This window comes from Diadema setosum, chromosome 1 (assembly GCF_964275005.1).
Source record: "Diadema setosum chromosome 1, eeDiaSeto1, whole genome shotgun sequence".
NCBI classification, from domain to species: domain Eukaryota; kingdom Metazoa; phylum Echinodermata; class Echinoidea; order Diadematoida; family Diadematidae; genus Diadema; species Diadema setosum.
The window spans coordinates 22,449,995-22,477,281 of record NC_092685.1 but is presented as its reverse complement, the minus strand read 5'-3'; the positions used below and the strand labels follow the sequence as shown (position 1 = coordinate 22,477,281).

Here is a 27,287-nt window from a genome sequence, read left to right as displayed (position 1 = left end):
TATGAAGGTGGACCAGGAAGCAGAAATGACCGAAAAGGGGGAAAAACCCGTGAAGCAATGACAGACCAATATTTTGCCTTGTTTCTCTCCAGCTCTATCTCTTCCGGTCTATGTCGAAACTACCGCGAGCTTTATGGCAGAGCAGGACTGAGGTTGGAATATCACTGGTTCAGCAGTATATGAGCGCAAGCTTTGTTCTTCTTCTTTTTCTTCGTTCTCTGTTTGGATATTAATAAAAGACACCTGTGGCGTGAGGGACCGAAACATGGGCCAGGTGATGACGAAGATTAGCAGTGCCTTCGGAGATTGGTCCAAGAACCCGACTCGGGTTCTCATGGTGGGATTGGATGCAGCGGGTAAGGATCAAGTGCCAGCTGTATGGGGCTGACGATCTCACATACTACGTACATAAATGCCTCTATGCAAGTATTATGCATATATATATATATATATATATATATATATATATATATATATTAACTAAGTTGTCCATATATAGATAGATAGATATATCATATGTGTGTGTTGCAGAGAGCAAGAGAAAGATTGTAAGCTCAAACTTTATTCGTGACTTCATCCAAAGTTCAGTTCTTTTTCATTAAACATTCATTCATTTATTTATTTTTTCATCTCCACCAGATGGTGGCGTTAGAATGCACTATTGTCTAATAAACTGTTTATTGTAATATGTGATAATTGTTTTAGACATATTGCTACTGACAGCAGTTACTTTCAAACCATTTGTATATTTTGTTTTGGGATTTTGTTTATCAGTCATTCGAACATCTTTATGTAACTCAGTCAGAAAAGTTTGACGATTTCTTTCCTACTTAGCCACGACAATAAGAGTTAAATATTGAAAGAGTCAGTCAGCATGTTTGCACTGTGGATTAACTCAATTTGGGTTGACAGCCGGAGACTCTGCAACTAGTGTCATATTTTGTTCCCTGCGCCTTGTGCCCTGATAAATCCAAGGAGGAACCTAACAACAATTAGAATCATTAACATTGCGTTCCTGTGTGTCCATATACTGTAATTTGCACAACTTGATAATGGAAATGAATCCCACTATATTAGTGCGTTCATTCAAAGAGTCATTCACAGTGTCTTTCAAGTGATTGCACATGTGTTTTGACTTTTGGGTCTAGTAGTCGCGCCTCTCGTAAAATCCCTTTTGTCAGTAGGTATTCAACTATGAACATGATACAATCTTAATGTGACCTTCGTACTCACCTGATATATATGTTATATTGTCATAATTCATAAGCAGCAGCATTCTTGCCAGTACCGATTACCGATAACGCACAAACACCCGAGATATAAATATCGATAGACTTCTTCCGTCTTGGTCTTTCTACTCGTAGAACACTGCATCAGAAGCCTGTGCAGACTTACAAAATTATCACCCAGAGTAAATGTTAATCAGAACCATGATGAAACACATCATTACCCAATTTTTTGATTCACTTCACTTCAATTCAATTCAATTCAGTTCAATTCGAATGAAATCCAATTCAATTGGGATCAAGATACTTTGTAATACATTTAGGGATTTCATTTCAGGATATTAACTTTCTTCTTCCAAAAACAGATTCAAGAACCGCTATAACATGTACTGTCCACTCGTGAATCTGGCGAAACTGAACGGGAATCAGCTCCTCCTGCTATTTGACGCATGCACTCTTGATGCTAATATATAGCCATTTTCATAAACCTTTTTAACCCTGTGAATTTTGTGAACCTTAAAGGACAAGTTCACCTTCATTAACATAAGGATTGAGAGAATGCAGCAATATTAGCAAAACACATCAGTGAAAGTTTGAGGAAAATTGGACAATCGATGCAAAAGTTATGAATTTTTAAAACTTTTGTGTTGGAACCGCTGGATGAGGAGACTACTAAGGCTCGTGATGTCATATGAGTACAACAGTATAAAGAAAATGTAAAGAAAATTCAACATATTTTCACTTTTTTCGCATAATAAAAGAGCACTTGACTGGCCTCTTTCTATAGGCAATGGGAATAATATTACCCGTATGTCAGTAACGAGTCGAGGGAATGTGCACTTTTTTCAAAAGATGAAATTTTGTGAAATTCTCTATTTTTTTCCTTATATTGTTGTACGCATATGACATCATACACTGAAGTAGTCTTCTCATCCAGCGATGACTGCACAAAAACTTCAAAAATTCATAACTTTTGAACGGATTGTCCGATTTTCCTCAAACTTTCAATGATGTGTTCTGCTAATATTGCTACATTCTCTCAATCCTTATGTTAATGAAGGTGAACTTGTCCTTTAACGATATGAAAACTCATAGAAGAGCCGGATATGCCCTCCTGGACTAGATTTGGCCTTTCCCCGTTGATGTCAATTCATGATATATTATGATAGCAAAATATAATGTAACATAGACTTTGAGTGCCGTGATTTCATTTGCTCTTCTTTTGATAGAAAATATCCAATCAAAACCACGAATCGCACTATAATAACCACTAACTTGATCTGGAGACCAATGTTATAGGATCTTTGAGATGTGTAAAAAGTTTTCTTTGTTGTTGTTGCTAATTCCTCAACGTCCCTCCACTAGATTACATACATTGTACCGCGAATCACTGCATTTTACTGAAGAACAGCCATGGCCAAAGCTTGTTCCATGCTGAAATAGAATAAATGAATGAACAGTCACTATAGAAAAAGGGAGATTTGTTTTAGTTATGAACTGAATCAAAGAAATAATGATGATATCAATCACTGATGTCACTGATAGTTGATGGAACAATAAATATCATTTCTGCTTATTTATTCCAGCATGATATCATAGTCAAATGTGAACCTAAAATAAACATTCGGACATTTTGGTAGAAGTCTGAATGGAAATTTTTTTTTTTTGCTTCCTTTTCTTGTGTTTCTTCCATTTGTTCGATTTAGGCGAAAACAGTGCTCTTAGCTGATCTTATAATGATTATGAACATCAATTCAATTAAATTCACTTTTTGTATCATGGAGTGGAACACCCCTTGTCGGCCAAAGGCCGGGTTTCAGAAAACTAACTCGAAAGACATGATGAGATATGAATGTCTTAACTATACACCAACAGCTCAGTGTAGCTTTCAACGAGTATCTCCACCTTGTTCCTAAAGACAGCACAAGAACAACAGGAATGAAAGTGAAAACAGTGTCACGAGTATACAGCTCCTATGATTATGCACTAGAAACGTGACACATACCGGAAAATACAATTAAGTATAACGATGATCAGTGATGGCTTGATTACCATTTGACCAAAATCAAGTATGGACTTTACTTCTGGAAAGAACAAAACAACAACATTGTTTTCTACGGTTTCTTTTTACGCCCTTGACACTTACATTTCAACATCATTACAAATTTGGTATTGGCATCGGCCAAAATGGTCATGTTGGTCATGCGACTTCAACCTTTACAAGTTTATGGTTATTGTTAATGGGGTTTATTTGCTTCGAAATCAAAGTCCAAACTTGAAGTGAGAATTATGAATTTACTCGTTACTTGGTTTTGTTTTCTTTTCATATGATGATGAATGTAACTGAAACTTCATCTTTTGGAGTGGCAGGTATTGAATGAACAAACCCAACGTAAACAACGCCCATTTTCAAACTTAAAAAAAAAAAAAAAGAATCATCTATCAATGGATCATGGATTCCTTGCTGTTGTCTTGTTTTTTGCAGTAATCGCCTTTGAAGGAAACTGAAGTGTCCATGCAGGACTTCGATGTAAAACAGCTGTTATCTGATCGTTTTATCCTATGTTCAAATGAATGAATGAATGAATGAATAACAAATGAATTGATAGATAAATAGATAGATAGATAGATAGATAGATAATTGAATAAATAGATAGATAGATAGATAAATAAATAAATAAATAAATAAATAAATAAATAAATGAATAAATAAATAAATAAATAAATAAATAAATGTATACGTAAGTAATAAACAATATCAATCTATTCGGGTAAATTGGAAATCGTTTGGCGGAGAACTGCCAAAATGCTGATTTTGCAGCAGTTTCCTATCCATGTAAACACGTTAACTATGCTTAGGCCCTATCATTATTTCCCTTCGCAAAATATTGTGCATGAAATAAAAATGGAAACTTCTGGCTTTTGTCCTTTTATTTCGTTAGGGCTTCACAACATCACAACCGTCTTTAAGACCTATTAAATTTGCATTACAGTAAAATTTTCCAAATTCAGATTTATATTTGACGTTGAATCGTGTTTGCTTTTTGCCATATTTATTGTAAAACACGACAGACTACGATAGTTGAGTAGAGAGGATGTCAGTTTTTATTTCATCTTCAACACTCTCCCCCCCCCCCCCCCGCGCGCGCAAGTGTTGTTGAAGCTTAGGTACAGTTCGTTATTCCGACGGTTTGTTATTCCGAAGGTTCGTTGATCCGAAAGCGAAATAAGCTTCGTAATTCCGAAGGTTTGTTGGTATGCTTTTTTTTTTCCTCTCATTTTCGGATTTGAATAGCGAACTTTCTTTCATTTTCGGACTGTGAGGATGAGGCATGTCAAAAACATTACTTCTATGGGGGGTCTGGAGAGAATTGTCTATTTTTGCTCCGTATTATAGGTGGACACATTATTAATGCAAAATATCATGAAATAACGCGTTAAAGCACGATTTCAGTTGGGTAACGAAAACGCGAAATAAACACTAAACAAAAAGTAAGTTCCCCCTAAAACAAACCTATGTAATTTATGAATCAGGAACCTTTGAGGAAATCTGAATACATGATTATGTAGCTGTATTTCTCGGCTACCCTTCATGTGAAATTCAGTGGATATCACTTGGTCACGCTTGAGTGAGCATGACTTAAAGTCAAAATGGTCACTTTTTGAAGTTCACAAGCCCAATTTTGCAACTTTGATTTGGTGATATCGGAACAAATTTCAATTTTCCAGGATAAAAAGGCATGCAACGTATAATTTATATGCTTCGTATCGTACCATGTGACTTGTGCACAAAATTTCACGGTTGAGTGAGCACGGGGTGAAAATTACCGAAATGGCCGATTTGACATGTTTCTCGTGGTAATTTCTGTCAATTGAGATTGAATTCGTGTGTTGAACAGTTTTTACACACAATTCACGTAATTTCACTGTTGAATGAGTACATTAAAAAAAGAGAACAATTTAAATTGTGCAGTAAGAATTGCGATAATTTGCGCACTAATATCAACTGCATGATGCTTTTTTTTTCATATTGTGCTAATACCCACACGCATATCAGTGACCACCTGACATTTCAGTCACGTTTCAATAAGCACGTAAGGCTGGAAACCCTTTTTGTACCCTACATAATGAAAAATTGGCAGTTTGGCCATAATCCCCATGGTAAGTTCATGTGAAGAGGAGGAATTTATGTTTTTGAAAGCTAACAATGGCTTATGCATGCAGTGTGGTTTATTTTACGGTTGAATGACCACATTATGAAACAATGATTTATCTTATTGAAATCATCCAGCAGGTGTTGCTTTAATATTCTGCATTTAAAATCATCTGAAAACATTTCATTATTGCGTTTTAGGACCGATATAAATGTTTCAGTGATCCTTCGCATTCCTTCAAAATTTTACACGTCAAAGGGTGCCTGGGGCCGGAAACCCCCCTTATAATCCATGGCTACTTTTTTTAAATTAAATATTGAAGTATTCCTGGGAAATTGGTCTGCGTTTATTTTGATGACATTCCTTTGTTGGGGCAGAGATGAGAAATTATGCAAATTAAATCTCCGGGGATTTGTCCTCGCTACTGAATACTGATTTTGGCATTAAGTTCTTGATGTCTTTGTGATGTCATGAAGTCATGCATTAACTCAAGGAAAAATAAATGCAATTGGTCATTGACATGGTACCAAATTGTACTTTTGTTAAACATCAATATCCTCCCGTGCTGCAAATATGCACTGAGAGTCTGGAGACAGATATTGATTGTGGTGAGATAGTGGCCTTTGTTGTTCATGTGGTGTTGATGATTGTGATGGTAATGATAGTTGCTTAAAATGTTGGTTCACTATTATGCGATCGTTACGGCAATATAACACAGATTGGGTAGCATCTTCACTCACTTTTTAGGCTCTATCCGCTAACACCGCTGAATACGTCTTCATAAACAAAACAAATGTAAATCTTATGGGAATTTCAGCCACGATAAATGGTTTTGACCCGCACACTTTGCTCATCTTATGTGCTCACTGAAGCATGTCACCATGTAATTTTTTATTGAAATGTTATTTTTTTCATTGGAATAAGAGTAATTTTCCAACATTGCAACTAAAACATAAAAAACAATGAATACTTTTTCATTATATAGGGTAAAACGGATTTTCCAGCCCCACATGCTTATTGAAGCGTGACTGAAATGTCAGGTGATTATGCACAGTGGTATTTAACACAATACAAAAAGCATTAAACATTTGATTTCAGTGGGCAAAATTATCGCAATTCTTACTGAAAATTTAAATTGTTATTTTTCTTTGTTTTTAATGTGCTCATTCAACCGTGAAATTACGTGAATTGTGTGTAAAAACTGTTCAACATACGAATTCAATCTCAATTGACAGAAATTACCACGAGAAACATGTCAAATCGGCCATTTCGGTATTTTTCACCCCGTGTTCACTCAACCGTGAAATTTTGTGCACAAGACAGTGACATGGTACGATACGAAGCACATAAATTATACGTTGCATGCCTTTTTATCCTGGAAAATTGAAATTTGTTTCGATATCACCAAATCAAAGTTGCAAAATTGGGCTTGTGAACTTCAAAAAGTGACCATTTTGACTTTAAGTCATGCTCACTCAAGCGTGACCAAGTGATATCCACTGAATTTCACATGAAAGGTAGCCGAGAAATACAGCTACATAATCATGTATTCAGATTTCCTCAAAGGTTCCTGATTCATAAATTACAGAGGTTTGTTTTAGGGGGAACTTACTTTTTGTTTAGTGTTTATTACAGGTTCTTCGGTAGTACGACAGTCTAAGAGCATACCCATTCGTGGTTGCTACGTAATTTGTTCATATTCGATTATCTATAATCAGCAAATCCCGAGATGTATAAGCATGTTTTTACCGATCTTCTGCGCTATGTGAATTGCATGGAGCTTGTCGGAAAAAGAAAATGATTGCTAGGGCACGATCGATCGTCAGGTAACGTTCTACCTATATCCGCAATGCTCTTCTGGGCTCTTCTGGAATAAAAGTCATATGCACACTAATATATCGAAATTATTCTACAATTTTGAATTCAAAATACTCCAAAACAACTCATCTTCCTGGCAAATCGCTTCAGCCAGGTAAGTTTCTTCCTAGACCATTTCGATGTATTGCAAGCAAATTTCAGATGGTGGAAGATGAATTTTGAGTCCTTCTAAAACTATATGGCCCGAATTCACGAAGGTGGTACAAATGAAACCATGGTTTAAACCATGGACAAAAACTATGGAGCGCCAAGTGTCGCATGGAATATTTCGCTACGAAATCGGTCATTTCGTCGATGAAATGATTATTTTGTAACGAAATGACAACAATTTGTATCTAAATGAACATGTCTTCCCGAAATGATAATTTCGTTAACGAAACGGTCATTTTGTTGACGAAATAACAAATTTCGTAACGAAATATTCCGTGCGGCACTTGGCGCTCCATGGTTTTTGTCCATGGTTTAAACCATGATTTCATTTGTACCACCTTCGTGAATTCGGGCCTATATGTGTTGGCTTTAAAATTAATGTGATTTGTGGCAGTATGTACACAGCAACCTCAGGATATCTTGCTAGCGATATGTGAAAAATAGAGCTTGATCATTCAATGGAGTATTTTGAGATCATTTCAGCATAGGGTGGTGGTGATTTGGTTCAGTCAGTATAAGAAATCTGCCTTCAAATCCAAAGGACCCCCTGGTTCGATCCCCAAATCTAACCGAGCAATATTGTTCGTAATCATACCATCCACTCTATAGAGTAAGAGGCAAAACACCCTGTCCCTCGGATAAAACAAAATGGAGGTCTCGTGTGTATAAGAGAGTCACAACTCATACATGTTATCATAAGGACGGTTTCATTCATTCATCACAAAGAGCAGGGTGAAGTGGTCCCAACTTACATCCAACTAGATTTCATGGAAGACCAGCTATAGCACGTGATATAGTGCGGCTGAATGTGAGCTATCCAGCCATCTGCTCAGATGGATTAATAAAAATGAAACAAGCAACCAAATACCACACTTTATCCAAGTATTCAAGTGTATACATCATGTATAATCTAGTGTGAAGGAAAAAGTATGTGGTTTTTGATAATAGCCATGGAGCAATATGATTACAGTATAATACTAATAGTATTGTAATAGTATACGCGGCGCGTGATCTAGTACTCGTATAAATAGTGCGTAGTTAGTGTTACGTGGCAGTCATGATACTTTCATTACGTCAGTAATATGTCTGACTCTGAAAGACGACCTTCGATTCAGTGAAGTGCTATAGATATAGATCTATCATCAGGGCCCTGTCGCATAGACTTCAACTATTAATATCAAAACATTATTAGACCTAAAAGCAATAGGAATACATGGTTTGGGGACTCAATGCTGATGTTAATGACTGATTTATAAACACAGAGCACCGTTTTGTGTAGCGGGGTGCTGTTAGTTTTGGACGGTTATAGTTATGTTAATACCGGCCGTACTTCCCTTTAACCACATATGTGAATGTGCGATTTGCTTAAATCTTTTGCCATGTCCTGCCCAGTCATTGTTGATTATAACAGTGGGTAAACTTGATAGTTGTCTATTGCACACTAAAGTTGAGTTGTAGGCTATTCAAGACTTGAAAGTTTTATAACCCAAGGAAAAAACGATTCGAGAACTCTTTCACGGTATAAATGATCGGGGGACCCTTGTGAAAAAAAAAAGTATCACTAGCTCCTTGCTAGTTGGTTTGCTATCAGCCTTTCAGCTTCTGACATCTCAGTTCTTGACAAGAAAGGTTTGAGTATCACATTCATGCAGATGTCCTAGAAATAATATGTTTTGTCTTGGGCACAACGTAATGCCCAAATTATGGATGATGTTGTCACCCTACAAACTCGAAAAAAAATGCTCTAAAACGTACGCGGCGGCAATACTAGATTCTATGCAATTCAATTTCTATGAATTAATTTGATATTCTAAAATTCCAATCTTGATTCTAGCCTCTAGCAACTGAACAGAAATTTCTATTAGATTTTTGAGTTTCAGTTTGATGAAAACATGAGTCTTGTATGTCACTTATACATTTAAACAAACGTAATAGTAAAAATCAATGCTAATATCAATAAAATGGTAAAATTGATAGTGATTATGGTGATGATAATAATATATGGTGTAATTTTCTATGGTCAAGGACTTCTGGTTGCTAAAGAACATTAATTTGATGGCAGACAATGGCAGACAATGAATGCGGTCCGAATAGTTTGTCTAAACATGGAGCTACAATTAGCTCCATGGTCTAAACTATCTTGTTTGTATTGAACATCACAATATAGTATTTCCGGAGGATGGAGGGAGGGAGAGGAGGGGTTGATTTCGACAACCTGACGTGTCTGACAAACGTCTTATGATCCTTATTTTCATTTGCATTCCTGTCACACACGCCATAACTGTGATCATACATTCTCATGGGTGTGTGCCAGAAAAAGGGTTTGCAAACTTCAAAAAACAATTACAAAGTTGCGTGAATCTCTTTCTCTGTGATTCTCCCCGAAACCTATCATCAGGTTTTAAAATTTTTAAGTCTTGAAGAGCCTAAAACTCAAATTTAGGGTGTCATTATTATAGACAACTATTAAGCTTGCACATTTATAAGATAAACAAAAACTGGATAAGGCATGTCAAGATAATTAGGCAAATCGCATATAACATAATAGGTTAAAGGGAAGTGCGTCCAGCATATAGCATCAAAACTAACAGTAGGTACCCTTCCGCACAAAACGGTGTGTTGTGTTTATAAGTCAATCATTAACATCGGCAAAAACTCTATCATCGACTAAAACCCTGGATTCTTATGTCTTTAGGTCAAATTATGTTTTGATTTCAATGGTTGATGTCCATGCGACAGGACCCTGATCATAGATCTACATAAAAACCGAGCACTTTACTAAATAGAAGGTCTTCTGTCAGGGTCAGATAAATCACTGTCGTACTGAGAGTGTTATGACTATCACGTAACACTTAAAGGGTGTGTACAGTTCTGGACGAGGTGAGGATTTAGCTTTTAACGTTTTGCGAGATATTCAGAAACCACTGTATGGGATGTCAAAGAGCATGTGGTTCTAACGGGTATCAAAAGTTAATTCGATGAAAATCAGTTTTGAAATGGCTGAGATATCCAAAAACAAGGTGAAACAAAGAGATCCTAATAAAGTTGTGGCATGTCGCCTTTTATTATGAGCACTTTTTTGGATATCTCAGCCATTTGGCAGCCGATTTTCATCAAATAAACTTTGAATTCTTCTTAAAATTGCATGCTCTTTCATATTTCATAGGAGGTATCTCATTATCTCACTTAGGAATGTTCAAAGCATGAATCCGCACCTTGACCAGTACTGTACAGCCCCTTTAATGCACTACACAAGTAAAAGATCACGCGCAGCGCATGAACTGCTACCATTGCTCCATGACCTTTATCGAAACTACATTTTCTTTGTCATATTCCTTTACACTAGATTATACATAATATATGTACTTAACTATAGTGTGGTGTTTGTTTGTTTGTGTCATTATATTCCATTTTATTTTATTTTTTTTTGGAGATCTCATCGAATGTCGGAAAGTAAACGATTCCCTTGTATAGCTGCGGACTCGTTTTGTGTCATTTTTCTACGTGCATGCACACCACTTGTGATTCTTACTCCCTATATCCCTAGTGCGAGATAGGTCCCGCATGACCTCTCTTGTTTCTTTCGATACGTGGTTGCAGATTCACAATGCGCACCACTGATAGGGGTCGTCACCAGTGCTGATTGCAAAAATATGAAGATATTGATATTTGTGTTAATGGACTTCAGTCGAAATGTCACGTTTGTGAGGTGAATGGGGACCTCAAAGAGTTTCAGAACTCGTGATTAGTAGCCACAGATAGCATGGATAGGTCTATTATACTTTCTCCATTGCGAGGCATTTCCGTCGATTTGATAGCGTCCGTTGGTATTGGCGGAGCATGGAGTAATCGTGGTAATGTCGACGAACCACGGAAACATACCTTTTTCTTTTTCGATTTGAATCATTTCATTTCATTTTTTTTTTTTTTTGGGGGGGGGGGGAGTTCTGGTGATGTTACAAATTCCTGATTGTACTGAGGTATTAGTACCGTGTGAGGAACTTTCAAACCATGCACCCCACAAAACAAAACAAAGCATGAACAGGAAAGAAAAAAAAATCGTTTAAATGTTTTTTGTCTCAATCTGTAACAGACCTGCAACAAGTTAAACCGTTCATTTCTTTATTCCTTAATAGACATGATATTCTTGCATAGGACTTCAAGCGAATGGACCTAGCTGCCACCATTGATGAATTGCTTGCTTCCTTACCAGCCGTATTCAAAAGCAATGACTGTGATGTATATCCTTCTTTTGGAATGATGAATCTAAAAGTTGTGCAATTACAGGGATACGTGACACTACTTTATCATTTTGGTACAACCCCTTATTCCGAGGATTCGCTTAGAACCGGTGTGTGTCAAAACTTTCCTATCATTGCTTTTCATCTAGCTGTTGTTGGTTTTTTTTTATAAATCATAACTGGTGTAGTTGTTGTTTTACTTGTTTTTTATTTTTTTAATTTTTTTTTGTAATGTTAATGTAACATCCCCTCACAATAATAAAGATAATGCGCTAAATCTATTCTCTTTCTAGTACGTACAAAGCCACAGGCTCATGTTCTTCGAGCGAGTAAAATATAATATTGATATTCTTGTCGTGACTCAACTTCGAAATAAAGATCAGACAGATATATAATTGTTATTAATATTTGTATTAGTATTTGAGACTGGGGCGTATTTTTTTTTAAATGGACACACAATAACACAATCACACACACAGGCACACCCACACATACACACACCCACACAGAAGGAAAGAGAGAGAGAGAGAGAGGGAGAGAGAGAGCTTAACTTGTCTCATTTCCTTTTAACCAGTTACCACACACGATCCCGGAAGTTTTCACTTGCTCCATATCCGATATGAGACAATTGCTCTATACACCATTGGTTTCTCCTTTCAGAGGCAGAGAGGTGACGGGATTTTCTGTGAGTTAGGATGGAAAACTCAACTGAATTCCCTGACCTCAATGTGCAATGCAATCTATTTCCTGGACCCTTCATTGCTTAATCAAAAGATTACTTCATGATTATTAAGTGTACTATAATTATATTGACTGTTCTGCATTATATTCTGTTCGGTGATTGGTCGTAATGCAATCACATGACTACTGCAGCGAGGATTGAAGTCGTTTTGATATGAGCAGTTACTACGTCACGTCAGGTAACATAATTCGGGAATTTGACTGGCTGCCCATGGGGCTACAATAAAATGATGTCTGTATTCATTTGGATCACATATAACATGACATAATATAACATAACATAACGTAACATAACATAACATAACATAACGTAACGTAACATAACATAACATAACATAACATAATATAACATTGCATAACATAACATAACATAACATAACATAACATAACATAACATAACATAACATAACATAACATAACATAACATAACATAACATTACATTACATTACATTACATAACATAACAAATATTATCTTGTCTGTAGTTGTAATGTTGACCTGACAGTCCTTTACCTGTGGGAGTTATATTTTCCCTCAAGCCAATATTTTCTCTGAGTGCTTATAGTCTAATCTGTTGTTAAAAGATAATTCTCGCGGGGATGCTAAATGTTATATTTCACCTGTAAAAGGCAATGTCTGTGCCGTATATAATATGATTGTGTTTGTTACGTTGACGATGAGTTCGAGGTTGAAAATATTTTTTTTTTCCATTCAGTGAATTTGAGTGTGTGTATGATCGCATGCTGACAAACAAAGAAGTAGAAAGGGGGAATGAAACCCTAATTAAAGATATGGCTAAAAAGATCAATCAGTCAAGAAACAACATGAGTTCAACAACATGAGTAATATTTGCAACCCTTCCAAGAAGTGATGAGAAAAAGTAATGACAGTAAGTGAATACTCAACTTTTGACTGAGTTGTCATATGACAGATGGTGTAAAAAGAATGAACAGAAAATACACGTTGAAAAATAAACAATGTTGTTTCGTCATGCTTACTCGTAATTCTCCCAATCAATGACCATTTCGAAAAGTTGTCAAGTACTTGGGCCTTTATCTCGGTTGTTTCTATACATCCTATTCATTCTATGATTAGGAGAGAGATGAAGTGAGAGAAGAAGAGATGGATCGAGAGAAACACTTTATATACTTGCCCACAATATCGCTGGCGTAAGATCAAAACTACATCATAGTGATGACCATTGTGTCTTGTACCCTATCTTACTTTTGAAGTTAGTCGATTGCGATAATACACACAAGGCAGGATATGGGTTTTCGATGTGTCGCGATATACTTCTAATGCAGACGACACATGTAGAAGAGTTGTACAGTATTTGCTGAATTTTGTTAACGTGGTGGATCTATAGTCATTGTAGAGATACTGATGATGAGAACACGTAGAATGATCACTGAATTACAGCTAACAATAACGTGGAGAAGGATGAATAGTTATGATGATAATCATGACATATACAGAATATGACAGCTGTATGATATTCAGCTATATCACTTGCATAGTGATGATACTTTCATTTATTTCATTTCATTCATTTACTTCTATTTTCAACAAAGAATATAAGTGTTCAAAATACATCTTGCAAATCTCTACATTATATCGAAATGTAATATAAACAAAATATAATAATAATAATGCAATAATAATAATTAGATTGAATTAACAATCACACTTGTGCCCTTGAAATATCGCACTGTAATGTTATTTCCGACTGTTTTCCCCCTCTCCCTACCCAGGCAAGACCACCATTCTGTACAAACTTAAGTGTAATGAGACGGTGCAGACGATACCCACCATAGGTTTCAACGTCGAGACCATCACCCCAGTCCCCGGCTTGACTTTCACCGTGTGGGATGTCGGCGGTCAGGAACGACTACGGGCTCTTTGGAGACATTATTTCGTAGGAACAGAGGGTGAGGCGGACGTTGTTGACGACAATGACCACGACCAGGAATAAATGCTTGTTTTCAATGATTTCATTCGCTGGAAGATAAGATTCAATTCTTTTTGTGTAAATAAGTAATCGACAGACCAAGTGTTACATCTATATCTGCATATTCCACACACACAAGGGGAAGGGGCTGGGGTACACCATTTTTTGGGGGGTTTTTGGCACGAATTTGGGGAAAAGGTTATCAGAATTTTCAATTAGTGATGACATCACATGAAATGTACTATCACTGTTGCTATTACTATTACTCCTACTCTTACTATCACTGTTACTATTACTATAACTATAACTATTATTATTAGCATTACTATTACTATTACTATTACTATTACTATACTATTACTAATGCTAATACTATTACTATTACTATTACTATTGCTATCACTAAATTGTTACTGCCTTTCTAGTGTTATGTATTATTGCTGCAATCGCATCCGCCTTCGATCTCCTACATAGCGACGATGCTGTGCTATAGACGGCTTACAGACAATGATTGTCAATGCACTTCTCTTTCTTACTCATTGTTCTGCGTCACTTATGGCATGCACGGGGGATTCGGTTTCTATTACGGACGGACGTGATCGCAGTTGAGACCGTTAAAGGGTGACGCACGACCATCAAATGTCATCAGACGGCTTACAATATGATTATGTCATGCCCCATTTATTTAGCTAAACCTGAAGATAGAAAATCTGTAAATGATTCTGAAGTGAACAATGACAACGACAACAACAACACAATACAATATTTGTGTGTCTCCAGTGGAGTTTTAGCAGTCTACACACAATCAAAATATACACTGAATGAAATCAGGGCCCTTTCAAAAACATGGTTTGACAAGACCTTCGGTTGGATTTCCTGTGATAGGTTTGCCAATAGGTATACAAGCGCTCAAGCACTATTGATTGTATAACAATGTATGAAGTGACAAATTCTAGAACGAGCTGAAACTGCATACGCTTGAAAATACCAATATGAAAATTGTAGCGTAAGATTGACACCGCTTCGTTTATGGGGTTCCACATTAAACATGCTACCATCATTCATGTGTGTATAATGCATCATTTTATGAGGTTGTGGGATAGCAATAAATTTGCGGTGGTTTTCCCAAGTAATACCCAAGGCTATATAACAAATGAAACAATGTAGTATATTCGTACATCAAGAGTTAAAACTCTAAAATCCGATTTAGAGTGAGACATCGTAAATGAAGGATCTCTTAGGTAAGTGTAATTTACTTTTAATAATAATGTATATGTGAAAGGCGTTTCCCCATTATAAGGAAAGAGTTGTATTGAGCAACATGCTGTAATATAGTGTTCGAATTTACTTTTGCCGGTTGGTGTCTTCGCTTACGACTTTATACTTGTATTCTTGAGATCGAATACATTCAAAATTGATCATCCCGATGATCCCAGCAGCAGTGACAAGTAGCCTAGCCAAACCAACTATTGAGAAGACGACGATATTATACAAATGAGGCTTACACTATACTGTTAAAGTGGTGATGATATTACTGACAGGTTTGGTAATGATGTAATACCGGATGACAGCATCATGATTATTCAAACAGCTTTCATTGTTAAAACCTGATAACATTTACGTTATTAACTATCAAAGAGGTTGTTTTTTTTTTTCTAGATAGATTGCCAAAGCAAGTTTCATAATTGCAAAATTCAGATTTTGTTAACTGCTATATGACGGGAGGAAAACTTGTCGAATGGGAATGCTGGGGAAATGGGGGGGGGGGGGTGGTGAGGAGGAGGGAGAGAGGAAAATGGAGGGATTATTGGGGAGCACGTCACGAGCTCGAAACCCACGAGTCAAACAGCCCACCAGTCATACAACCCACGAGTCATATAGCCCATGAGCTAGACACTGAATGATCGAGGCCCATGAGCTCGACATCAAGTAAAATATAGGGTCTATACGGTCCGCCAGCTCGACACCAGGTAAACAAGCCCCACAAGCTCGACTCGAGGCAATAAAGGCCCACAAGACCGATATTTAATCAAGGGGCTTAATATAATTAGTGCCGATCTCATGGGCCTTTTCCCTCGTGCCTAGCTTGTGGGCCTCATTTGCGTAGTGTCGGTCTCGTGGGTTGTATGATTCATGGACCTGTTTTAAATGTCGAGCACTTGGGATGATCCTGATCGTTCATCAGTTGGACAAAATATCCACCATCGATGAAGACTTAATTTCTCATGAGTATGTGTTTGTGCAAACACAAAAGATGATTATTGCCAAGTACGTTGTAGGCCTTTGATTACGAAACTAAATCACAATACCCCTGCGAATGTATATACTTGTCACATCCAGCAGCATAAGAGTCTGCACGATGGACGAAGAAAAAAAAAATCCTAATCGAAAGTATAAGTGCATTGTCACTTAACTATCAACGAGCAAATGCTTATTCTATATTCGGAGGTGTATTCTGTGAATACTGACTTCATTGATATCCCAACACGACAGTAATTCGCTCAGGGATATCCAAATTAAGTGCAATAGTATCACAAAATAATGATCATTTCCTCTTTTACGTTACATGCACAGATTGGAGTCATACCATTAAGTTCAAGGGGAGGAAACGTCTCAATTTTCTACGATATCCAAGTGGTCATTAGGACTTTAATAGGTTCAAGATCCAAGATTACGTATACTACGGTGTGAAGACGTTCCCGTTACCACTTCAGTCATTTCTTGCGAAATCGGTGTTGTTTGGGATTCTCCCCTGTGTATTCATACCACTGCTCTAGAAGGAAGCTGGTGTATCGTTATATTCAATAAAGTGTTTATGTTGTCGGAGACATCACTATTATCAATTTCTTATTATAGGTACGTAGTGTGGGCGCTGGGTTCCATGCATCATAGAGCATGCACATGCAGAAGAATACTCTATAGGTGTACTAGAGCACCATTACGCGTACAGACCTCTGTGTAGTGTCATTGTGGCAGCGTAAATCGAAAGAGCAAAGGCCCTCGATCCCATAATCTGGTAGCTTCCTACTCAACTTATATGATTGAAACTGGGAAAACGGAAGTTCCTCGGTTAACAGAAGGGAAGTGATAAATACCGGTAAAAAACACAGTATAACCTCTCATCCAAAAAAGCGAGGAGTTGGGTGAGAACATAATGCTCTCAAATACATTGTAGCTACGCCATATAGGGGGAAGAAACTGATCGATCATGATAAATTTGAACAATCTCTCATTGTCTCCATTAATTACTCATCATCAGGCCTTCGTGAAGTCTGTAAGTGCCAACTGGCACAGAAAATCATATCATATCATGGTTTACCTATACACACTGTCCAAAGTTCATTGCACCGAAAGGGTTAAGAATGATTCCCAGAAAGCAAAACGTATTTATAGGATGTTCAGTCCACAGATATTGCATCAGAGTGCAGTAGCATGCAGTGTGAAATCAAACGTACATTACTTCTATTAATATTGCTGCCACATTTAACATGGCACAGTTATACGGGTAAAATTAGAACATGTTCAAGCATCCACCAGGAGTGTGGATGTTTAACGACATGGTTATTTAAGCGCATAATTAAAGTGTGCATGCTTAAATTATATAGGCGGTGAGAAATTGGGTCAGTTTCACTTCCCGCAAAATTCTACCATATCAAACTCCTCTTACAAGCACTAGCGATAGAACAACCATCTCAAAAAATTACGCGGTAATATTCTAAAACTCTAAGAGCAATAAAGGCATCGGACGATGTAGGTTTTTGAACTCGCATAACGCCATATAGTAACTACATAGGATACATTCATTATGATTATCTGCAGCTCCATTACAAGTGGAGCAGAGAGGCCATTTTCATTCCAGATTTTTACCTAGTAATCTATGGCGACGCAACTCGACCGAGTTACTGTTATATTGGGAGTAAGATAGGTACAGGTTTATGGGTAAATCTCATATACAGTGCGTATCAAAAAAAAAAAAAAAAAAAAAAGGTAATCCAACTTTGGAGGGCTGGGAAAATTGTGAGCTATGGAGAGCGCAATGTTGGTTGTGAGTAAAGGAGAACTCTTCCTCTTTCCATTGATACCTAATTATGTTGATAAATGTCATGCATGACTGAGCACATGAACTTTTAAGACAACAATGACAAATTGCATTTTTTCCAAGTTTGCGTGTTATTGTGAAGGAACAATACATGTCTCACTGCATGGATGAGATTTGTCATTGAAAGTGGTCAAATCATCAAGCCAGCCTGCACGACTGCAAGTTCGTATTTAGGGTTTCGTCCAACCTTTTATGGTTCATAACCTTCGACATGGCCTTTTTGTCGGTAACTTGGTATTTCCCATAAAGGGTAAACCATTATTCATTTTTCTCTCTTCATCTGATATTCAAGACATGGTTTGTCGCTGCGAACTGTGTTTTGAATATGAACAGAGAAAATGGACTGTGTGGGTAATGTGTGGGTTGTTGGACAGGTGGCCATGTTAAAGGTTATGGACCATGTAGGAGAAACCCTAAACACAAACCCTAAACATAAACCTGCATTCGTACAGGCTTTCCTATTTGGCCACTTTCATTGGCAGATCTCATCCATGCAATGAGACATGCATTGTTCCTTCACAATAACACGCGAACTTGGAAAAAGTGCAATTTGTCATTGTTGTCTTTAAAGTTCATTTTCCTAGTCATGCATGACATTTTTTTTAGTCAAAATAATTAGGTAATTCCAATTCAATTCAATCATAGTTTATTTCCAATCAACGAAATCAACATATACAAAGTATACATGTCATGAAATGATATTGTTCAAACATTTGCAAAAGATTGTATACGAGATAAATTATATAACAACATATATATATATATATATACAATAATTAGGAGGAACAATGCATATATACTTCGTGGGTGTTCGGAAAGTAAATTCGATTATGGAAAATAGTGATCCACTAAAAAGCAAAGCTTGTGGGACGTGGGATCACTAGATAAATAATGAGTAAACAATATATTATTCCAAAAGTTTTTTTTTAATAGCTATTGTATTTAATATAGATATTTAAGTCATTTGTAGAGAATATATACATGTAGTTATTTTGAGATACGCAGGTCGGGAAAAAATAAAAAATAAAAATAAAGTATCAATGCTAATGCCCAGACACTGTTCATTGAACCGCGTGTACCGGGAAAATATGACAATGGTATCAATGGAAAAAAGAAGAGTTCCCCTTTCCTCACAGCTAATATTGCGCTCTCCATAGCTGACAATTATAAAATTGTACCCCTCCAAAGTTGGATTACCTTTTTTTATACACCCTGTATAGTATTAATATCGCAGCACTCATCATCCAGTTACAGTGTTCGAGTTAAAGGGTATGTACAGTTCTGGTCGAGGTGAAGATTCAGCTTTTAACGTTTTGTGAGATATTCAGAAACCACTCTGAGATGTCAAAGAGCATGAAGTTCTAAGGGGTATCAAAAGTTTATTCGATGAAAATCGGTTTTGAAATGGCTGAGATATCCAAAAACAAGGTGAAACAAAGAGATACTAATAAAGTTGGGGCATGTCGCCTTTTATTATTAGCACTTTCTTGGATATCTCAGCCATTTGAAAACCAATTTTCATCAAATAAACGTTGAATCCTTCTTAAAATTACATGCTCTTTCATATTTCATAAGAGGCTTTTCATTATCTCACTTAGGAATGTTCAAAACATGAATCCTTACTTCAACCAGTACTGTACAGTCCCTTTAACACGGTCATTTTATTTAGGATTCTAGGTCAGTACTTAGATGTTTCCAGGTTAGCGGAGTTCTAGGTCTTTTGTCAAAGGCACAAAAAAAAAAAAAGAAAGAAAAGAAAGAAAGGATTTGACCAATCAATACGACTGTAGACTCCGGTGAGATCACTAACATATTGTACGTGTATTCTCTCTATCTCTCCCTCCTGTGTATGTTTATTATGTGAATTCATATTCATGCTATTTTTTATAACTATGATTTTCTTTTGTTCAGGCATCATCTTCGTCATCGACAGCGCTGACCAGATGCGGTTTTTGGACGCGCGAGAGGAGCTCTTCAACATGTTGAGATCGAGCGACATACTGGACGGCACGCCGCTACTTATTCTGGCCAACAAACAGGACATGGCTGGTAATAATTGATACCCTATCCATTCCGAGCGACCCTTTTTAGATCACACAGCGTCGAAAATGTTGGCTGAACTAGAACTTTGGGAGGCTGGACATGGGAAGGGAATGGCCTGTCGCAGATTTTTTTTTTTTTTTTCGGGGGGGGGGGGGGGGGGGCAGGGGGAGGGAGGGTGGGGGAGGACTGACCGGACTAGGACCTTCCCAAGAACAATGTAGAATGGAAATCTATATTCTGCTTTGCAGCCACCGAAATTCAAACATTATGAAGCTGATAACGATGGTTACAGAGTACCATTGTATTTTGTCCTGTCCCGTCTACCAATGTCATTATAATGATAAAGTCTCGACCCAGGGTAGCCTCTTCAGTGTTACCGCTGCTCTACCAGAGGGCCCTGCAATTATTATTACCCTAGCGTTGCCAGGTATCCATTTATACACCTGGGTCGAAAGGGACATGGTGGGTAAAACATCTAGTGCAAGGACTGGACGGGATTCGAACTCGGCTCCTCTTCTCGGGAGTCTGGAGTCTTATCCACTATGCCACAGCGACCCCATAATTCCTCTGGAGAATCATACAAGTTTTAAGATGCCGGGAGATCACAGTGTGTAGTCACATTAACCCATGGAGCGTTTTCACCTCTAAATGCAAAGCCACTGGAATTGTCTTATAAAATTGTCTTATAAATGTGTTATGCATTTACCAAACTGAATCTTATAATATATTTTCTGCCAAGTTGGATACTAAGGCATCTGGTCATGACTTCGTGTTATTTCTCCAAGGAATTACACCATTTCACTGTTTCAGGCGCGTACGATAATAAGTGCGTGATTTTTTTTTTTTTTTTAAATCCACTGTATGCTTTCTTTTCTTCTTTTTCTTCTTCTTCTTCTTCTTCTTCTTCTTCTTCTTCTTCTTTTTCTTCTTCTTCTTTTTCTTTTTCTTCTTCTTCTTCTTCTTCTTCTTCTTCTCTTCTTCTTTTACTTTTTTGTTTTCTTTTTTTTAGGGTGGGGGTGAGGGATAATTCATTAGCACATCTGGCAGACAGTATAAGCACCCAAAGAAAACAAAACATCATTTATAAATAACGCCGAAAACAAAGAAGAATGACGTGTATTATTATTTTGTGGGCGGCCAAATTTCACTCGGTGGAGGAATTAGGTGATGGTCCGAAAGTTTTAGAATGTTTTATCTACATCACATGTGCATAGAGTGACCGGTATATCGTCGTTGTCCAAGTGTCGTGACAATATCAGGCCGCATTTCCTGTCGGGGACCCAGGCAACCAATTCACTAGCCGAATTAACTAGATCATTGGAATAAATTCAATTTTACCTCTCAACTTTGTGGTATTTACAGACCAGTGAAATCACTGGGGGAAACTTGCTCACTGGTGTTCGCAGTATTTAGGCAGGTGGTGACACAAATGAGTTTGACACTTATCTGAGTTTAATTTCTTCGAATGAATCAGTTACGTAGGGATCGGAGGAATGAGCAAAAAGCAAACAAACAAACCAACAACAGGCAGAGTTGTATACCTGATATTTCGTTCTTTGTCGGACATGAATAAGAATACAGGTACAGTTGTAGTAGGTTACAGGTAGAGGAAGTGGATATGACGTAACAGAGAGGAGGTCAGACATGTCCTGTCTATCATAACCACCTTGAATATCTTCTTACAAGAAAGGGAATGGTCGAACTGACTGCCTTTCCTGTCTATTATTGTTTTCAGTCTGAAAAATAAAATACAAAGCAAAGAATTCATATACGTGAGCATGATGCCAATAAAAAAGAGTAATAATGACATCAGCTACATCAATAATAATAATAGTAATAATAATAATAATAATAATAATAATAATAATAATAATAATAATGATAATAGTAATAATAACGATAATAATAATAATAATGATAATGGTAATCATCATCGTCATCATCATTATAATGACGATGATAATATTGATAATAATGATAATAACAATAATAATCATTATTATCAGTAGTAGTATAGGTTTTCCCATTCATTTTCAAACTTTTTTCATTCAATTTCACAAATTTTTACTTCAATTTCGTCGCGGAATGTCGGGAGTAGGCCAATCTTACTTTCAAATTCGTCTTTCGTCGTTCATTTTCAAATAAAGTCCATTCAATTTAGTCATTTGGCATACATTTTCGTCATTTACAGTTCAAATTCGTCAGTCTCACTCGCAGCACTCAAAACAGCAGGATCGATTTCGTCTTTTGTCAATCATTTTCGTTAAATTTTCATTCATATTCGTCTCATATCTCTACCCGGTGTGATTTTCCAGTCATTCATGTATTGTTTTTTTTTTTTCCTGTAACCTTTCACATTTTACATTCAGGAGTTAACATACACACAAGTGCCCCCCCCCCACACACACACAGATACAGACACACACACAAGCAATCCGATTACACACTGATACAACATGTTCAAACAGACGTATACCGTCTCGCAAACGAAAACACTGACAAACGATTTCTTGGCAAACATGATCAAAGACAAAATTTAAGTGTAGAATTGTCGCCTGTTTAATGTCAAAGAATGGATAACATAATTATCTTTACTGCTTTCCAGGGTACAAAATTTAAGCTTTGCTTCATGCATTATGATGCGAAAACCTGAACATTACGAGTTAAAGTTCAAAATGTGACACTGATATACTGTCCTGCGGGTTATGAATTTTGACTGTCGTTTATCCTTCAATCATTTTCGTTGGCAGTCTTGTTTTTCGTGTGTATTGTTAAAGCAAATGGTTAGAGAATAATGTGTAACGATACAGTTTACGAGAGAAAGTAAAAATATGTCGGCTTAAAGTTGGTTAACCATCAAAATAAAGAATCGACAATATCTGACTAATTTGAATGAAAAATTCATGAAATCGTGTGAACAAAGACGAATTTGATCTTCACATTCTGCGATCCGTCAGCGGGAGGGACGAATTTGAATGACAGTTGACTATTCTGAATGCTATGTCTTCGAAAATGTTTGACGAAAAACGAATTACAATGACAATTGACGAAATTGAAGTTAGGATTTGCGTTCCACCTGCTTCTCGGGACGAAATTGAATAATAAATCTTTGAAATTGAATGACAAAAGTGCGAAAATGGATGGGAAAACCTATAGTAGTAGCTGGAGAAATAGTAGTAGAAGAAGTGGTAGTAGTGGTAGTAGTAGTGGTAGTAGTAGTAGTAGTAGTAGTAGTAGCAGTGGCAGTATTAGTAGTGGTAGTAGTAGTAGTAGCACTAGCAGTTTGAGAGTAGTAATGACATCAGCACCTATAATTCAATGCCTGCTCATTTGTAATTTGCTAATTTTCACACTTTTAGTTTCACTCTCTGACACGTAGGCTACATCTATACCGGTAGTTATATTACGCTGCATGGAAGGCATAAATAAACTTGTTCATGGCACACCTCTGAGGCCGGTGGTCACGTGGCGATCAGCAATGCCCATGACACAACACTTTCGTTCGCGATCAAGATTCATATTTACCAGAGCTATATAGGTCCCACACACGTCGCATGGAAAACTACTCAGTCAAATTATCGATTGTACAATAATCATGTACATGGTGTGAATGATTCAGCATTGGCAGGAGAAAATTGATGCAAATACAAGTGCAAATTGCAATATATTTGATGATAACACATCCCCAACTTTAATTTGATTACAATAAAATGGAAATGAAAGGGAAGGAGAAAATCCCCACGTTTATATACGTTTGCATAAATCTCGAAGAGCCAGAAAACTATTAGTACAACTTTTATCTCCCCCTCTTTTTTCTTTCTTCTCTCTCTCTCTCTCCCTCCCTCTCTCCCTCTTTCTCTTTCTTTTAGAATTAACATGATAATCTATATGTTTCATATTACCCGATTTTGGCATGGCCAGATCATGAATATATTACCTGCAATGACTATTGAAAGACGGAATCAATAAAGTTGCGGTTCGGCTGAAACTCATGTTAAAGGGGAAATCCACTCCAAATAACACTTAGTCTGATAAAACAGAGTAAAATCTTACGAGTTCAACGGTAAAATTTGACTAAAATCGGATGAAAAATATGGAAGTTATGACATTTTGAAGTTTTGCTAACTTCCACAAAACAGTTCTTGTACAATGAATATGAATATGCAAATTAGTGAGCTAACAATGTCATAACCACAATTTTCCATTGATTGTGTTCAAACAAACAAAAAGTTTATGTTTCTGTCATTGATGGCTCGGTCACAAATACCATTAAGAACTGCTACGAACGATTTTTAGACAATTTCGTAAGATCTTCTTAAGAAGGCAGTGCGAAATCAGCTTTCGTAGACCCTTCGTAGACTTTCGTAAGTTCGTAGCCTGGTCGATGGTCTTGTCCAAGATTTTTTTTAACTTCTTACGAAACCGTCTCTTCGTAAGGCGGCCGTACGAACGTCGTACAAACATTGTAAGAACTACGCAAGATTTTGTAGGGTCGAGAGACAATTCTAGAAGCCTTAAATTCTTACGATGATTGTAAATACGCCTTAAGTCGTTCATAGAGGACTCTTACGTCTTTCGTGAGAATGCCTTACGAACGTAGATTCGTACGGTGTTCTTACGAACAACTCTTCGAGTTTGTAGGCCGCTCGTCAGGGACTCGTAAGGCGTAGGTACACAATTTGTGCAACTGTTGAGTTTTAGGGGATATAAAGCCAAACGCGCGAAGTTCAAATCCTCACTCTGTTCTAGGCGTTCGACCAGAAAGAATCTCTGTTAAATATGGGACCAAAAGGGAAGGCAATCAAAGGGGGAAGGGGAAGAAAAGAAAGGAGGGAGATGAGGAGGAAGTGCGAGAGGGGGAGAGTTGGATCAACAACCTCAAAAGATGATGGACATCCGAAGTGACAGGGAGGAAGCGGTAAAAGATTACGAGGAAGAGGACAAAATGTACAAAAAATCGTAAAATCTTCTTACGAATGATTTGAGAGTGCCGTGAGTTGCAAGTATCGCGACCATCTTACGACAAAAGAAGTCGTAAGATGGCCGTAAGTCTAACGAAAGAATAACTCAAGGCATTCCTTCGAACAGTCGAAAGAAGTACGAATTCTAGTGTCATTGTATAACTGAAAATCATTTCGTTTCTCTAAAAGGTCTTAAGTTGTTCTTGCGAATTAATCAGCGTTCGTACGAAATTCGTAAGAAGGCGGTAAGAATCTGTGTCCCATCTACGAATCTCTAGGAACTCCAGAATTCGTACGAACAGTGACATTCGTACGAACCTTCGTGACCGTAGCTTGAAGTCTGAAACATGATGTTATTCCTGATTGAGTAACTTCAGAATAGTGATCAGTTAGATATACGAGGATTTGAGCCTCGGGCATAATTGCGTTTGAATAAAAAATTGGAAATTTCAAAAGTTTATGTACAAACTATATGGCAAGTTGTGAGGGGATGACATGCTCACTTGCTCATTGCATATTCATATTGAACGTTCAAGAACTTTTTCCCGAAAAAGTAGCGAAGCTTCAAAATGTCATAACTTCCTTATTTTTCATCCGATTTTTATCAAAATCATACAGTTGAACTAGAAATATTTTACTCTTTCTTACCAGACTAACTTATATTTGGACGGGATTTCCCGTTTAAATCACCAAAGCACAATATAAGACCCTAAATTGTCATAGCTTAATATTATGTGTATGTTTTTTCCCACTGTTTTTTCTGGTAGAAGCCGAGCCTGTACAAAGATTGGCAGACACTCTCGATCTGAGAAGCATCACCAAGAACCCGTGGCACATCCAGCCGACGTCGGCGATCACGGGTGAGGGCCTCTACGAGGGCATGAACGCCATCGCCAAGATGGTGAAACAGTTTAAGAAGGATAACATGAAGAAGGATCAAGCAGCGTCATGATCGACTGGATCTCTCTTGGCGCCCATTTTGCCCTCCCGTCTTGCCGTCCGGGTGGCGTTCGGTCCACCTTGCCTGTCGGCAATCGATGTGACACTGCTTGTTGAGTCTGCTCGGCGCTAAACAACACTGTCGTTGCCAATAGGCGAAAGCGACTTCCTGTCCTAACCCTCTGCGTGCCACATTACATTACCTTCTCATAGGTTTGTGTGTGAAATTTATGCAAATCTGACTGATTGGCACCGAAAGGGTGAAAGGCATGTTTGACTTTGCTGTTGGAGCAACAATGAACGTAATTGCGTCATCGCATTTCTTCGATATAATGTGAACGTATGATCGATCATCGAATACCATGGGCAACTTGATGTGTGTGTAATGTAGATTGCACAAACATTGCGATGGACGTTCTACGATGGTCAGTTTGGAACCAGTCACCAGGCTTGTCACGACTTCATAATCAGTATTCTTCAGAGTCTGTATGGATATGATTGGTACATTGCCAGGCATCCTTTCATACTAGTCTTGTCAGCAGCTTTTGCTGTTTACTTTCTGGAAAACGAATGGAAGGACAATAGTGACTTTGGAGCAGCGCTGATGACCGCGACTTCATTGATAAAGAGGAGAAGTCAGGTGAATGCACGATATTTGCACGCGATGAACGCCACCATACATTAAAGGGACCAAAAAAAGACAGACATTTGCCATTTTCTGGATTTTAAGTCAAGATTTTGACAACAAAAAATCGCAGAAATACCGGGTGAAGTATATGGCAGACTCCACTAGGAAAATTTGTATGATGGATAACAAACATATATGCTTATGAATAAATACAATAAGATAAACACAATGTAGATTCACATGTTATTACATACTTTATATACGTTGTATAAAGTGGAT

General features: G+C 37.3%; 1 protein-coding gene across 1 annotated transcript; it reads left to right on the top strand.

Annotated features, from left to right (window-relative positions):
• The first annotated feature begins 252 nt into the window (after nucleotides 1-252).
• LOC140228418 (uncharacterized) lies at nucleotides 253-26,670 on the top strand. Its single transcript, XM_072308640.1, has 4 exons — nucleotides 253-356; nucleotides 14,142-14,318; nucleotides 20,349-20,486; nucleotides 26,209-26,670. The coding sequence occupies exons 1-4, from the start codon at nucleotides 266-268 to the stop codon at nucleotides 26,391-26,393; spliced, it is 591 nt and encodes a 196-aa protein (XP_072164741.1). The 5' UTR covers nucleotides 253-265; the 3' UTR covers nucleotides 26,394-26,670.
• Nucleotides 26,671-27,287: the final 617 nt, after the last annotated feature.